Consider the following 15,707-nt stretch of genomic DNA (forward strand, 5'->3'; position numbering starts at 1 on the left):
GTGGAGAAAAGCCTGAAAATGTGAACCAAGTGTACACTAAAGGCTCAAAAACCAGAAGGCAAATAAAAAAACTCCTAAACTGTATTACTTTTAAAAAAATCCCAATAGTTTTAAAGCCAATTTTCAGAATGGAGGGAGGTAATAGCAGTGTCCCCGAGGGGTCTGTACTGTGACCAGTACTATTCAACTTATTCATAAATGATTTGGAAAAAGGGGTAAATAGTGAGGTGGCAAAATTTGCAGATGATCAAAACTACTCAAGATAGTTAAGTCTAAAGCAGACTGCAGAGAGTTACAAAGTGAGCTTGCAAAACTGGGTAACTGGGCAACAAAATGGCAGATGAAATTCAAAGCTGATAAACGAAAGTAATGTACATTGGAAAACATAATCCCAATTATACATATAAAATGATGGTGTCTAAATTAGCTGTTACCACTCACAAAAGAGATCTTAGAGTCATTGTGAATCAGTGGTGGGTGCAGCCTGTCAGGGTAATCCGCTGGAGGGCCGTGAGATAGTTTGTTTACTTTGACCATCCGCAGGCATGGCTGCCCGCAGCTCCCAGTGGCCGCGGTTCACCGTTCCCTGCAGAAAGTGGTGTGGACTGCAGGCACATGCTGGCCGCTGCTTCCTGCAGCTCCCATTGGCTGCAAACGGCAAACCGTGGCCACTGGGAGCTGCAGGCGGCCGTGCCTGTAGACGGTCAATGTAAACAAACTGTCTTGCGGCCCGCCAGCAGGTTACCCCGATGGGCTGCGTGTGGCCCATGGGCTGCAGGTTGCCCAACACTGTTGTGGATAGTTCTCTGAAAAATCCACTCAATGTGCAGTGGTAGGCAAAAAGCTAACAGAATGTTGGGAATCATTAGGAAAGGGATATATAATACAATGGAAAATATCATATTGCCTCTCTATAAATCCATGGTATGCCCACATCTTGAATACTGTGTGCAGATCTGGTTGCCCTATCTCAAAAAAAAGATATATTGGAATTGGAAAAGCTACAGAAAAGGGCAACAAAAATTATTAGGGGTATTGAACAGCTTCCATACGAGAAGAGATTAATAAGACTGAGACTTTTCAGCTTGGAAAAGAGATGACAAAGGGAGGGTATGATAAAGGTATATATTAATCATGACTGGTGTGGAGAAGGTAAATAAGGAAGTGTTATTTACTCCTTCTGATAACACAAGAACTAGGGGTCACCAAATAAAATTAATAGGCAGCAAGTTTAAAACAAACAAATGGAAGTATTTCTTCACACAGAACACAGTCAACCTGTAGAACTCTTTGCCAGAGGTTGTTGTGAAGGCCAGGGTTCAAAAAAGAACTAGATAAGTTAATGGAGGATAGGTCCATCAATGGCTATTAGCCAGGATGGGCAGGGATGCATAACCATGCTCTCAAGTGTCACTAGCTACTGTTTGCCAGAAGCTTGGAATGGGCGATAGGGGATGGATCACTTGATAATTACCTGTTCTGTTCATTCCCTCTGAAGCACCTGGCATTGGCCACTGTCGGAAGATACTAGGCTAGATGGACCCTTAAAAGAACCCTGAAAATCTGCTGAGATCCGTGGACCATTTTTGCAGATAGTGGATCAGATGCAGATACAACTATGCAGGGCTCTACTTTCCGGTGGTTCCTGGCCCGCGACTCTCGCTCGGGCGGCCCAGGGAGCGCAGCACACTCGGGGCTGGCAGCCAGTAGCTGGTGCTGGGTGGCAGGTCGGAGTCGGGGCTGTCCAGTACCTCCTCACCACGCCACTTCCTGTCCAGCAGCTCAGGCCCCTCAGGCAGCACCAGCGTCCCCTTCATGGCCCATCGGGCATAGGGATTGAAGGCCCCGGCACCCCACCCCTCCATCCCACTGTGGTGCAATACGCACTGCGGCTGCCGTGTGCTGTTGCTCACGAGCCCCCAGGAGCAGCATGCGATGCAACGTCCCTTCCCCCCCCCAGCCTCGCCCCCTCCGTGCCATCCCTTCTCCTCAAGACTCCCCCCTGTTTTGCCCCTTACCCCCAGTTCCCACCCTCGCACTGCCTCTTCCCTGCAAGGCCCCGCCCCCGACTTGCTCCCTTCTCTCCCCCCCCACCATTGCTAGCCCTTTTGGATGGCTTGCTGCTGCAGGTGCAGATGCAGGTAAAAGATGGCTAGCAGATCATGAGTCAGATTGCGGGTTGATACTAGTGGATGTGGATCGGATGCAGAGCCACATTTTTATAACCGTGCAGGGCTCTAACCCTTAGTCTGAACCAGTATGGCCATTCTTATGTTCAATCTCATTTTTTGAGGCCTAACTCATGATTTTTAAATTTTTGGTGTTGGCAGTCTGGTTTCTAACCCCATGATCGTGGAGGAAAACTTAAAAACATGAACCCTAAAGGCTCTAATACCAGAAGACAAAGAAAAAGAATCTAAAATATGTTATTTTTAAAATCTTTTAAAATTATTTTTAGGCACATGTTTGGGGCCTTATTTATGATTTTTTAATGTTTGGAGATGGCAATGCTGTAAAAGTATGTGATAGAGGACTATTGGTAAAGGGCTGAAAATTATTTCCTTGACCCAGTCAGCTGACATGAGTCAGAGCCCTAAGACAGTAATACCCTTCTCACATGACAGGGGTCATTATCCATTGACTATAACTACAAAAGGAATCCCGCACCCCTGGTTGCAGAGTAGCTGTGATCCTTAACCACACATTCTGCTTATAAGTGCCAAGTTTTGTGCCACTCTGTGTGTGACATTTTACACAAAACATATAATTAGCTGATTTATATATAACCACAAACTTCAGCTGATGGTCAGTGTGCCCTCCCCCAAGTAGGGTAGGACACAGAGATGAATAAAATTTGGGAGTTGAACCTGGGATTGGCAGGTGCTGGGTAGATGGGTAGGTACTGGAGGGTATTAGGGTATCTGGGTTCAGTGGCTGCTGGCTTTCTGGGGTCAATGATGATGCTTCCTGATGATGATGCTGGGAACAAAGCTAGGGCCAGTACTAGGCCCCTTACTGTTTCTGCTGCTGCCACATACCCCATTTGTTCTTGCTGAAACTAATGACATTTCCTTTCAGCAGTTTCCTTTCATGGTTGGACCCAGCACAGGGAGCAGTGACACTGCCTGTTCAGTAGGTACCACAGTGGCCCCTGGTCACTGGCATCAAATATCACAGGCTATTTTTTTAGTCCAACTGAATGTGTGTTATTTCAGATGCGCTGTAGGAATGTGCGACAGGCTGTCAAATGTGTGTCACACAGGATGTGTGGCACTTTGCAGCCCTCAGCCCTGTGGATTCTTATGTGACCCTCTGGCCAAGACAGAGAAGGAAGAAGGTCTGAACAGTGTCAGATCCCTATTGCCCCTTACTGTCCCTGTGTGATTCCCTACTGAAGGACCCTGAAAAACTCAGCTTTGTGCAAGGTGTGTGCCACCTTTGAGCAGTCCTTCTGGATTCCAAATCTAGCTTCCTCCCCACTTTGTTGAGTGGAACTGGACGCCACCACTTTCTGTTGAGTCTCTGCACCTGTGAAGCTAGTGATGTGTTAGAGCTCAGAAACTATGGAACTGGCTTCTGTAATTATGCCAACATTATTAATTTTGTACCAATGTGGGTGCTCGGATTTACCTTCCAAAGGATAGTACACCCATGAAAATATCTCTCTCCTGGTGTGAGATCTCTTGGCCAATAAGTCTTAAGTCATCAATTACATATAAAATCATGTTAAACTTAAAAATAATCATTCCATAAATAACAAATATATTAATTAATCATTATTGCAGCAGTCATTGACTCAGCCTCAAACTGCCCTGTATCCAGACCAGAATAGTGGTGACTATTGAGATGTCCTGGAAATGTATCTGAACAATAACTTGCACTACATGTGCCTTTCTATGTTATAACTTCCTAAAAGATAAAAAGGGTTACAAAAAGAATCGGATAATTGGGTAGTAATCTTTGCAAGGTGTTCACTAAGTGTATTGGAATCAGCTTCAAAAGAAATTAGTGACAAGATACAAAACAAATGAGAGCCTTTAAGCAGGGGTTGCTGGTCACAAATATAAAAATGACTAATAAATTTCATTTTGAAGTGAATAGGAAAAAAGTTCTTGAACTTGGACCTCATAATCTGGGATCTCTTGAAGTCTGATCCCACATGAAGTCAGACAGAAGAAAGAGGAATAATTTGCTTTTGAATAGAATAAAAAACATTATCTTAAATGAATCACTGCCATGTCTTTGCATTCTGATTTTCACCCTAATCAGACGTCAAGAAACACTTATACATGCGTAAAAAGTATCAGCAAAAACAATACACATTCCTTCAATGCTTGAAAGGAAAACTTTGCGGCAGACTTAGTGGGTCAAGTAGAAATATGTATCTGAATACACACACATACTTTAGTCATAGTTTCCTGGCAATGTAGACATGAAATTTGGATCTTGTAACTTTTATAAACCTCATCAGGGGTTGCCTGGTCTCACAATATGCTTCTGTTGTTAGCCCTTTTTTTTTTTTTTAACATGGCATTTGGAGTCTGAATGTGAACTCAGTAGGCTGTCTGCAGACTTCATTTCCTTCTATGCCAATAAGTAATTCTTAAATTTTCACAATGAAGTAGGTTATACCATACAGGCAGGACAAACACTTGTTATATGGCAAAAATCCTTGAGTCAATTTATTCAGGAATGAGGAAAAATACTCAGACAGGAGAAAGAAATGGAATCTAGTTTCTTATAAAGGAGTCTGATTGATGTCATTATAGAAATATATTGCAGACAAATGCAGTATATTCCATTTAAAAAAAGACTGAAAGTAAAAAAAATCTAGTTTGCTTTGCAGTATCCCATCCAGTCATATATGTGTACAACAACAAACGCAAAGTTATTTGATACATCTGAGGAGGCACCTGATTTTCTATATCACATCAAGGAATCTTATGTGCCGTATATATATATATATATATATATATATATATATAAACACACACCCCCCATAATTGCAGCTGAACACATCAAAAGGATGCTGTATATTGATCTTTTAACTGGGCTCTAACAAGAAATATTGTTAATATTCAAGGAAAGAGAGCAAGGAAAAAGACATGGATACTCTCAGAAAAGCTAGCTAAACTATAGCTTGCGGATATTTGGAGAGAAATGCATAAGAGAAATTACTCTGAGATGCATCTCTTATTCTAGAATTGATTTAATTTGCACTGATAGAAGTAATCTTCACAGGGTAGAACAAAGTGAGATAAATTATATCATTATTTCAGATTATGCCTCTGTGTGGGCTTTAATGAGCAGTTCATTGGGACCAAAACAGACAAAGTACTGGGTTTTTATGATAATTTATTGCAAAATGATAACACAGTTAAATAGCACAGGGCAGACATCAAAGAGTATATGTGTAACTGCACATCTGTGAGTCCACCTTCACAGAATAATTTCCTGTCACTGTGGCAACGAAAATAAGTGGCATGAAGGTAAACTGCAGTATATTTTAAATTACTTAGAAATACATTTGGGAATTTATGGGGATAAACAGTTTAAACAAGTTTTACTCAGTGGGAATGATCAAGAATTTCTACAACTAAAAAAGAAAAAAAAAAGAAAAAAAGGAGCAGCACAGCGCAAGAAATAAAGATCAGAAAATATCCAGATCTTGATGGGTTTTCACTTATATAAATTTTTAGGGGAAAAAATCCTCATTATTACGTAGGGTTCTGTTGAAACTCTGAAAATTGTCCCTAAGCTGAGACAAATTTATGCCAGTAGGTTTAAAACATAGAGTAAACCTTTTATCCACTACATACATCCTTTTATCCAATGTCAAATATAGATTTAAAAATCCTTGCAAATAAATTAGTAATGAGAACCATTGGAAAGTTGATTAGTTGGGAACATACAGGATTCAAAGCTACCAAGCAGTCTCTGCACACAGTTTGAGGTGAACATTAGGATCTGATCCTTCAAAAAGATCCTCATGCACAGACCTTTGTGCCGTCATGGATCTCTTTGTAGAAGTAGGCCCTTAAACTGTTGGCCTCTGCCTGGTCATAAGTACCAAGACCTTTTATTTCTTTCCTTTGATTAAAGGTGTTTGACTGAGGCCTGGTCTACACTACAGCATTAGGTCGACGAAAGGCAGCTTAGAAAGCCAGCTCCCAGAGTCCTGGCTCCCTGCTCCCAGTGGGTTGCTGCCCAGGCTCTTGGCTCTCTGCTCTGACCCAGGCTGCTGCCCAGGCTCTCAGCTCCCCGCCGGGAGCCCCGCTGCTGTCCCTGGGCTCTCCAGTTCCCACTGGAGGGGGAACAGGGCAGCCGCACCACACTTCTTGGCTCCCTGCTGGGAACAGGGCAGCTGCACTGGGCTTCTTGACTCTCCACTGGGAGCACGGCAGCAGCCCAGATTCCAGGTACAGATCTCCCTGCCAGGAGCCTGGCTGCCCTTCCCCCACCCCCTGTGGGGGTCTCAGCTCCCTGCGCCACACTGAGAGCACAGCTGTGCCCAGCGGGGAGCTCCACACTTGGAGCCTGGTCCGCTGTCACGCTCTGGGTGGGGAGCTGAGAGCCCGGGGGGGGGGGGGGGGGAAAGGGGGTAGGGCAGCCCAACTCCTAGCGGGGAGCCGAGAAGCCCAGTGTGGTTATCCCATTCCCAGTGGCGAGGGGAGCCAAAGGGAGGAGGCAGCCCAGCTCCTGGCAGGCAGCTGCGAGCCCTGGCTCTCAGCCCCCCCACCCGCCCCTCTTATGTCACTGGAAGTGCTCCTGGTGAGGATGCACACCACCAACTGAAAAAGGTCAGTATGGACATGAATGTCTGCACTGGTATTTTTAGCCCTGCAGCCTGAGCCCTGTGCGAGTGAATCAGTTGACCCAGGCTGTGAGATTCGTTTTTTCTTGGCAGTGTGGATGTCTACACTGTGCAATTAAAAACTTTTGGCTGGCCTATGCTAGCTGATTTGGGCTCATGGGGCTTGGGTTTAAGGGGCCGTTTATTTGCATTTGGACTTTGGTTGGCACATGGCTCTAGGACCCGCCGTGGTGGGAGGGTCCCAGAGTTCGGGCTGCAGCCCGCGCCCAGACATCTACACCTCAATTAAACATCCCCTTAGCCCAAGCCAGTGTAGACATACCCTTAGAGATTAGCACAGATACCAAACATTGGACCCAATCCGGTTGTCACTGAAGTCAATACCAGAACTCCCATTGGCTTTGATGGGAACAAGTGCCTCTCAAGATTTGGTGAGAGAGAGTTCTCTTATGAAAATAATCTATATTACAAAAACCTTCAGTTTAAAGGTGATTGTTAAAATGAGAGGTTTCAGAGTAGCAGCCGTGTTAGTCTGTATTCGCAAAAAGAAAAGGAGGACTTGTGGCACTTTAGAGACTAACAAATTTATTTGAGCATAAGCTTTCGTGAGCTACAGCCCACTGCATTGGATGCATAAGCTAATGCATCCGATGCAGTGAGCTGTAGCTCACGAAAGCTTATGCTCAAATAAATTTGTTAGTCTCTAAGTCCCCCTTTTCTTTTTGTTAAAATGAGGAAATCAAACTGAAACCAGGGCCATGTCTTAAGTGAGGGCCGATTAAACCAAGTAAGATTCTCAAAGGATGGGTGCCGCGTTAAAATTAACACATCCTGAGCAAAGTCCTCCCATTTGATGAAAAGAGATTATGCTACACAGCAAAATGTTACCCTTTTCACTGGCGGGCAGGGGGAAGCTACAGGACACACAGTACAACACCCTTCCCAACTCCAGAGAGGTTACAGCAAAATCCACCCCAATCCTGTTCCCCATTAAAGGCCGGGTGGGAACACCGAGAAGAAGCCAGGCTTCGAGCAAAGACGGCCTCCCTCTGTCCAGCGACCCCGCTGGGTGTGGCCTCTCCCCGCCCCCTTCCCCTCACTGACTATTTAGAGAGGCGGCTGGCCCAGCCGGAGGAGCTGCTGTTTTTAGGGGGGTAGGCGGGAGGGAGGGAGGGAGTCAGCCGGTGGGGTTAGTGTTTAGCTTCCCCTCTGTTTTTAGCAGTGCACGGGCACTGTCCCGCGCGTGGGGCACGATGGTGAGTGGGGCTGGCGGCGGGGCACGTGCTCAGGGGGGTTAGCGAGGTGGTTTGGGGGCAAAAAGGCCGGGCTCTAGGTCCGGGGGGGGAGGGGGAGGGAGACGAAGCCGTGGATCGCGGGGCCGCGGATGTGGCTGGAGCGGTTAGGCAGGGGTCCAAAGCCGCTGTCCAGTCGTGGGTTAGGGTCGCTGGGCACGGGATGCAGGGCTGGCTGGCCTGCCCGTGGGGAAGGGCTCACCGCGGCCTGGGGCTCGATGTGACTGAGGTGGGGGGGGGGGGGGCTGAGGCCCATGTGGGGTGGAAGAGGCGGGGCTGGAGGGCGAGCGGTCGCCGCGGGCCGGCTCTGCTGAGGGCAGGCGGGAGACAGGAAGCCGCGGCCACTGAGGCTGGTCTTCAGGCCATGGAGGGCGGCGAGAAGACTGGGCCATGCCCCGCAACCGCCGCCATTTTGTTGCAGCCCGGCTTGCGGCGACGCCTGGCCTGTCCCGCCCGCTCCTGCGGCCCCCTGCCCGGAGCCGCGCCGCGCCGGCTAACTGCGCCACATGGCTGCAGCCGCGGGTTCACAACGGGCGGGCTCCGGCTGGGGTGGGGGCGGTCCCGGGTATTTCCACCCTCAGGGCGGACTAGAGTGTGACTCCAGTGACGCGCCCCGGCCCGCTGGGGTGGGCCCTACCGGCCCGTTCCCTAGGGGCACTGCCGGACGGAGCAGCCCCCCGCAAGCTTGGGGGAGTTGGGCTTCTTCCCCTGGTGCCTCGCCTCGCCTTGGCGGCTGGGAGCAGCCGGCCTGTGGCGGCATTTCCCCTGCTCTGATGCCTCCGTGGGGTGGAGGCTTCAGCGCGAGGTGAGGGATTTGCTCAGATCAGCCTGTCTGTAGGGAAGCCCTTTCAGGAGAGGCGTCAAACAGCCTCTTCCCTCCTGCCTCTCTCTTGTGGGCTGTAGGGTGTAGTGCCCCATATGGGGTCAGATCTTGCAGACTGTTTGAAACCCGTGCTTCCATTGGCCTCATGGCAGGTTCTCCACTGGCAGTAGTAGATGCAGGCACCCCCTGGGCAGGTTAACTTCTACTGGCAACTATGGAGACTTGCCCAGGTTATGCATAACAAAGCAATTCTAATCCATGTACATTATACAGTTACATATTTCAGCTGAACTAAAGTTGGTTTGAATTTTTTCAAAAGCAATTTCATATGATGAATTGCTACTAACTGCTCTTTAAAAAAAAAAAAAACACAAAAAAAAAACAAAAAAAACGCCAAACAACTGCAGTTCTCAGATGTGCATGTTGAAAGTACACCTCTACCCCCATATAACGCAACCCAATATAACACAAATTCAGATATAATGTGGTAAAGCAGCACTCCGGAGGGGTGGGGCTGTGCGCTGTGGTGGATCAAAGCAAGTTTGATATAATGCAGTAAGGTTGGTTTGTTTTTTTTTTTTTTTGCTTCAGAGGACAGCGTTATATCGGGGTAGAGGTGTATTAGTAACTAAAGCATGCATTTTTTCCTCTGTCAAACTTTTTTAAAAGTCAGAGTGTACCTTCTTCTTGTGAGTTCTTATTTTCAGGGTGTACTAGAACATATTTGGCTCCCACATATAGTTAATTATTTACTAAATAAGAATGGAGAATTTTTTTCAAGAAAATACTTGATGCTGTTTGCACATCTTTCAGTGAATTATGCTGTTGTCTGGGGGGGTGGGTGTGGGGGTGTTCTGCATTAAGCTTGATGTGATGCAAACAATAAGACTAAACTGGTAAAACAATTTGAAGATACTAGAAATCAAAAATCTCAGTTGAAAGGTAGCGGTTGTTGTATTGTAACTCTCAACATGTGCTATGCTCTGTACAAATATATAAAAACTGCCTTTGCTGCAGGTGTGTATGGATAGGTCTTATAAATTGGCTTTAAAATATTTCAAATGGTGTCACATTGACCTTTTGTGTTCTCAAAGCTGGTTGTTTATTTTTTTTTTTTTTTTTTTTTGTAAAATAGCAAGTGTTTTTAGTGACTTGCTTTTCATATTGAAATGGAGTTTTGCTCTTCACTCTTCACATTCTTTCATTTATGGCAGCGTGACACTGCTATATTTCATAGTTGCTGTAATGAGGTCCTAAACACACACAATCCAAAAGCCACTTCCTGTCATATTAGCAACTTGATTGTATATCAACTTTCAGTCTGTACACGTTCTGTTAAGTATTGGTTTTATAAATCTAAGCCAGTGGTCCCCAAGGGGGGGGGTGCGGTGGAGCAAGGGCCAGCGTCCACTGGAGGATGGAGAGAGAGCACCCCCACTATGCTCCCTGCAGCTCTGGCCCCAGCCATAGCTCTGCTGTGGCCCCAGCTGCAGTTCTGCTCCACTCACAGGCCAGCTTTGTCTTCAGCCCAAGCTCCTGTGCTGAGCCAACTGCAATAATGGAGGGGGGCCGTAGGCAGATTCCATTACTGGTAAGGGGGGTGTGTGATATGACAGGAAATGTTTGGGCACCACTGATGTAAGGTACACTTTCCCCTCATGTAAGATATCTTGTATTACCAGGCTCATTTATCATTTAAATTCAATTCAAAAGCAAAGCAGTTAACACTGGAACAAACAGCTTTTTTCACCTTGGGTGTTCGTTCCAAAACTATTTTGCTAGAGAATCTTTGCATGCTTCCAGCCTCTTTATAAGAATAGATAAAAATAGAGGTTGAATTAATTATAAATAAATAATTGTATTGGTCTACATCAGTGGTGCTCAGACTTTTCCAGTTGTGCCCCACCCCCTTATCAATGATGGCATCTGCTTCTGTTGGGTTGAAGGCAGAGGTGGGAGTGGAACTGGGGATGGGGGAAGAGCTGGGGCTACAGGCAGAGGAGGAGTGAGGACAGAACTGTTCTGGGGGCAGACAAGGAGTGAGGGTGGAGCTGGGTCTGGAGGTGGAGCAGGACTGGGGGCTGACAGGGTTGGAGGTGCAGGTGGTCTGGGAGCAGTGTGGGGCTGGAAACATGGTGATCCGTCTGCTCAATCGGGATGTTCCTCCATTCCCCCAGGGGACATGCCCCCACACTTTGAGAACAACTGACGTACATAAAACACAGAAATACTCCTAGCTGTCAGCTGTAAGACCCAAGTCCTGAAAAAGTTGGCTAGGATATCTACTAGTTTGCAAAAAGCATGTACAGTACTTGGCTAATAGCTCCACCTGCTGCTTGATGTGTAAACTATACTATCCCAGTTATAGGGAGCCATGTTCCTTTTCCCTTTCAGGTAATGTGCTGTCATGATAACTTCAACTCCTGTATGTAGAAATGCTGCACATGTGGTTGCAATACCAGGAGTGTGAGTAGACATTACATCTCTTTATATTCTGAGCAGGGTGTGGAAGGGGTGGAGAAAAGTAGGACAAACTGCCTGTCTAGGAGAAAAAAGGCATAGGCATATTGCTCTGGGGTGGGCTAATTGAAGCTCTAGTGAGGATCCAACAGAACTGTTGGTTAGGTTTGTTCTTTCTTCTGCATTGCTTTTCATAAATATCAACTCTGCTTTTATTATAAATATTGTAGGGTATAACAGAGGCCCTGCCTGTTCAGAGGCAGAATGGGACCTAGTGCTGCAACAACAATACCTAAATTCTTTGGCAACTCTCATTTATGATTATCATGAAATGTCCTCCATTCCCATCTGCCATCTTTCTGTATACACATCTAAGGCCCATCGATTTTTATGTCAGTACTTTCAACTATTGCTCTATTTTTTTTAAGATTTCCCCTGCCTTCCCTTCCCCCCTCCCCCCAACTTTTCTAGGCAGCCTGGCTGCACTCCCTAACTTTTGGCCCCTGTGATATTGGCCAGCCAGCCTGGGTCAAAACCTCTTCCTATTCCCCTGTATAATAGAGAAGGGTGGAGCTTGCAGTCACCTGCTGAAGCTGGCTACTCCTAACTGCTATCCTGATCTCTAGGAAGCTCAACTTGACATCTTGCACTCTTGGTTCGCTTGGCTTCCTGGCTGCAAGTTAGATTCCTGTTCTAGTTCCCCAACTTCCTGCTGCCTGACTCTGTTTGACAGTACAGAGAGAGCATACACTGTAATCTGTTTAACTTCCCATTGTCATGAAATCTGGAGAATAAGTGGCAGCTGCAAGAAGAAAATGTACTGCAGCCATGCATCCGACATTATAACAGCAAATGGTGTGACATAAATGTAGAATTCCTGGGCATTTTGGAAACTGATTTCAGAGGCCCCAGGTTCAGATGAATGAGGCAGGTCACCCCACTACACTTAGACAGCCTGCAACAATAGCTCTGTTAACTAAAGCAGTAATATGTTTGAGTATAGTCAGTTAACCTTGAGGTTTTATTTCTAACTACAAGAGTAAGAAAAAAGAAAAGGAGTACTTGTGGCACCTTAGAGACTAACAAATTTATTAGAGCATAAGCTTTCGTGAGCTACAGCTCACTTCATCGGATGCAGCTGTAGCTCACGAAAGCTTATGATCTAATAAATTTGTTAGTCTCTAAGGTGCCACAAGTCCTCCTTTTCTTTTTGCGAATACAGACTAACACGGCTGCTACTCTGAAACCTAAGAGTAAGAGACTTGAACTTGAGCTCTCATTTTAGAGTGCAATTCTCCAGCAAGATGTAAATTCAGTTGCTATGGAATACACAGGACTCTTGAGGATCAGCCAGCATATATGGTAAAAGGCTGTAGAATCTTTTCCTTGTGGGAGCTTAAATGGTAACTTCTTACTTTTTCCTCATCTAGGACTTAAGGCAAAACCCTTTTGCTAATGCCTTGTTACCTAAATCATAGTGGCTGGAATAAGGGCCAACAGTCTACATGCTTGCATTTAAATAGATTCCCGTTTGGGATGGGGACAATGAAAAGTTTAGGCCAATTGTCAGGAGGAAAGACTGCCCATCTTGGACAATTTGAACTGGAATATGTCTGAAATGCACTGACATTACAGACTTTGAAAGGTGACATAGCAAGGGGGGGGGGAAAAGGCACGTACCCATTCTTTGCTACTTTTCTTCAACTTGTCTCAACACTAAAAAATTGATTTGGTCTATTCAGGAACTCGTGGATAATTGGAGAACTAGGACAATTACAGGAGTAACAGCTGAGCAGTTAAGAATTTAAGATTTTTAATTGGATTGTTTAAATATGTGCCATTAACCTTTTTCATCCCAGTACCTGATAAACATCTGGGAGAGTGGATATGTCTAGATCCAGAACTCTGAACCTTAAGGTGCAAGAAACTCAAAATTCACATTCGAGTCTTCCAGCAAAACCAGGAAAAGTCATAGGAACATGCTCCTGACACAAAGCTTAAACTTCCTGAAATAAACTAAGGTTGCGTTTTTATGCATCAAAAGGAGAAATGGCACAAAGTGTAACTTCATCTTCCCTTGCAGATCATTTTGTAGCTGGATTTAAGAAATTGTTAGCAATGAAACTTGTTTAATTTCTCTCTCCTTCAAGATCCACTTGACAAATCAAAAACCTGTTGGTGGCTCCAAACTAGTTCGTCTAAACAGGTGGAAAAGTGTCTATAAAGTATAGCAACATAAGTCACTGAAAGATGTATATAATAGGCTGTTAGTAGACAACTGATTCATTGAGGGGCTAGCGGCTGAAAATGCTTTCAGCCACTTGAGAAGTACCCCAATATCCACTGAATTCATGTATAATGGCTAGTGCAGTATTTAGAAAAAATACTGTAAAATACTTCACAGAAGAACAATGAAAATAAAAAAAGCAGGGAAAGATGTAAACATCTGTTCTAAGTCAAATTACACTTTGTAAAGTTACCTTGAACTAAATGGATTACGTTTTTTAGCCTTATGGTTCAAGTTAACCTTCTGAATGTAAAGTGATATGATGTGGTCTTCCTGAGATCAAAGAAAAATGGCTCCAGTGCCTCTGCTGCTGCTCATGGTATTGTCAAGCAGCAGTAACAATGTGGAATTTAGTAGACTCTGGGTACTTTGAGTTGCAGTTCAGAATCTTGTAGGAACTAGCAAAAATGGCAGTTTTTCACTGTGCTTACAAAGCCAGGAGCTGTGGCAGATGCGGGACACACTCAAAAGGCTGTGGAAGAATAGTGTAACGGACTCCCTTTGCAACAGTGAGGAGGCTCTGAAGCTTGGCAGGAAAGAGGAAGAGAAGGTTCCTCTAGGCAGCTGCAATGATAGCTTCATTCCCTTGATAGTATCCCCCTCTGTAAAGCCATCTATTTAGGTATAGATCTTGTGTGCCTAGAAAGTCAAACTTATTTTTTCAGACTCGGCATGGAGATTGACTTTCAGAGTAAAGGCCTCTTCTCTGATCACTCCCTGCCCCTTCAAATTAGCAGCTCAGGTATTTTATTTGACTTCACTGCTTCCTTATCTTCAAAACACAGCCAAGAGACGACAAGACACCGCCCCCCTCCCCCAATTGTGTACTTGCTAGGAGAAAGTGGGCAAACACCATCTGAGAGGGGACCGATAACTGGAGATAATTACACTGTTTTTTTTTTTCTTCTCAGCCACTGGCATCTTCTGGTTTGAGTCCTGATTTGGTTAGACGTTGGCTTAAACAGATTTTGAGTCACCCAGGTCCAGTAAGAACTAAGTCTGCCAAGAGCTAGGTGTTATCTTCTGCATCCTGATGGCAATACAGTCTAAATCTCAGTATTGCCCCCAGATCACAGGCATCAGGAAGACTGACAGAACAGAACCTTGTGATACCTTTTATATAGGAGAGTTGTCATGGCAGGCTGGTGTGTTCCTTCACACTCTGGATCCTGTTGAAGATCTCTCATACAACTTTGATGCTACATTGAGTATTACTTTGATCCTGTTCCTTCAAATGTTTGGAACTCATCTTCCAGAAAAATAGAACAAAATAAAGGAAGTAACATATAAAATATTTACCACAGCACTGAGGCTTCACTTGCCTTTTTGCTGCTTTTCCTATAGATGCTTGGCATACTTTTCTTTCCCTGCTGTCTCTCTCCCCCCCCCCCCCCCAGTTGAAAACTCCTTTTGACAATCCAGAAAAGTATTTTTTATAGTCTCATTTCAGTCCTGTTTCTGTAGCTGTGTAGTTTTGAGGTTGGACATAAATCACAGCAGGAAAACCATAAGGGATGTCTAGCTCCTCTCTCCAATTATAGCAGAAGGCTGTTGTAGAGGGACAAATGGCTTGAAAGAAAAACACAGAAGAATAACGGGGGCAGGGGGAAGAAGAGAAGGAAGATCTACCTACACCAGCTTCCTTGTCTGTAAATCAGATGTGTACCTTGAAGAATCAAGGAAGTTTCTCTTATGAAAAGAGATGAAAGAGGAGTGCTCAGTCCTTTGTGTGTAATACCACTGAGGAGAAATACTTCATCATGTACAGTAGCACTTCATTCCTGTGCATATGAAATTAATGGCAGGGACCTGCAGGAAACAAGCTGGGGTTGCTGGTCTCTACTTTAGCATTTGATAGCTACACTGGGTCAAACTATACTAGAAATGTATCTAAACTGATGAGTTTCCATACAACTACCTCATGTCTGCTAGGTATCCCAAATATGAAAAGTTAATCCTTTTAAAGAATGCAAAAGTAATTGCATTTAGTAGTTGTATCTGGATGTTTAAAGGATTGCTCTAGCCTAAAAG

At 45.0% G+C, this 15,707-nt stretch overlaps 1 protein-coding gene across 4 annotated transcripts in view; it reads left to right on the forward strand.

Annotated features, from left to right (window-relative positions):
* The first annotated feature begins 7,954 nt into the window (after positions 1-7,954).
* The window catches only part of DAZL (deleted in azoospermia like), a 37,835-nt gene continuing 30,082 nt past the window's right edge, over positions 7,955-15,707 (forward strand). For 2 of the 4 annotated variants that reach the window (XM_038391299.2, XM_043509093.1), the window contains exon 1: positions 7,955-8,070. In XM_038391299.2, the coding sequence (XP_038247227.1) occupies positions 8,068-8,070 (3 nt within the window). In that variant the 5' untranslated portion in view covers positions 7,955-8,067. The remainder of the gene's footprint in view (positions 8,071-15,707) is intronic. The other 2 variants (XM_043509095.1, XM_043509094.1) reach the window with 1 other exon arrangement.

The sequence above is a fragment of the Dermochelys coriacea genome, chromosome 2 (assembly GCF_009764565.3).
Source record: "Dermochelys coriacea isolate rDerCor1 chromosome 2, rDerCor1.pri.v4, whole genome shotgun sequence".
Lineage (NCBI taxonomy): Eukaryota > Metazoa > Chordata > Testudines > Dermochelyidae > Dermochelys > Dermochelys coriacea.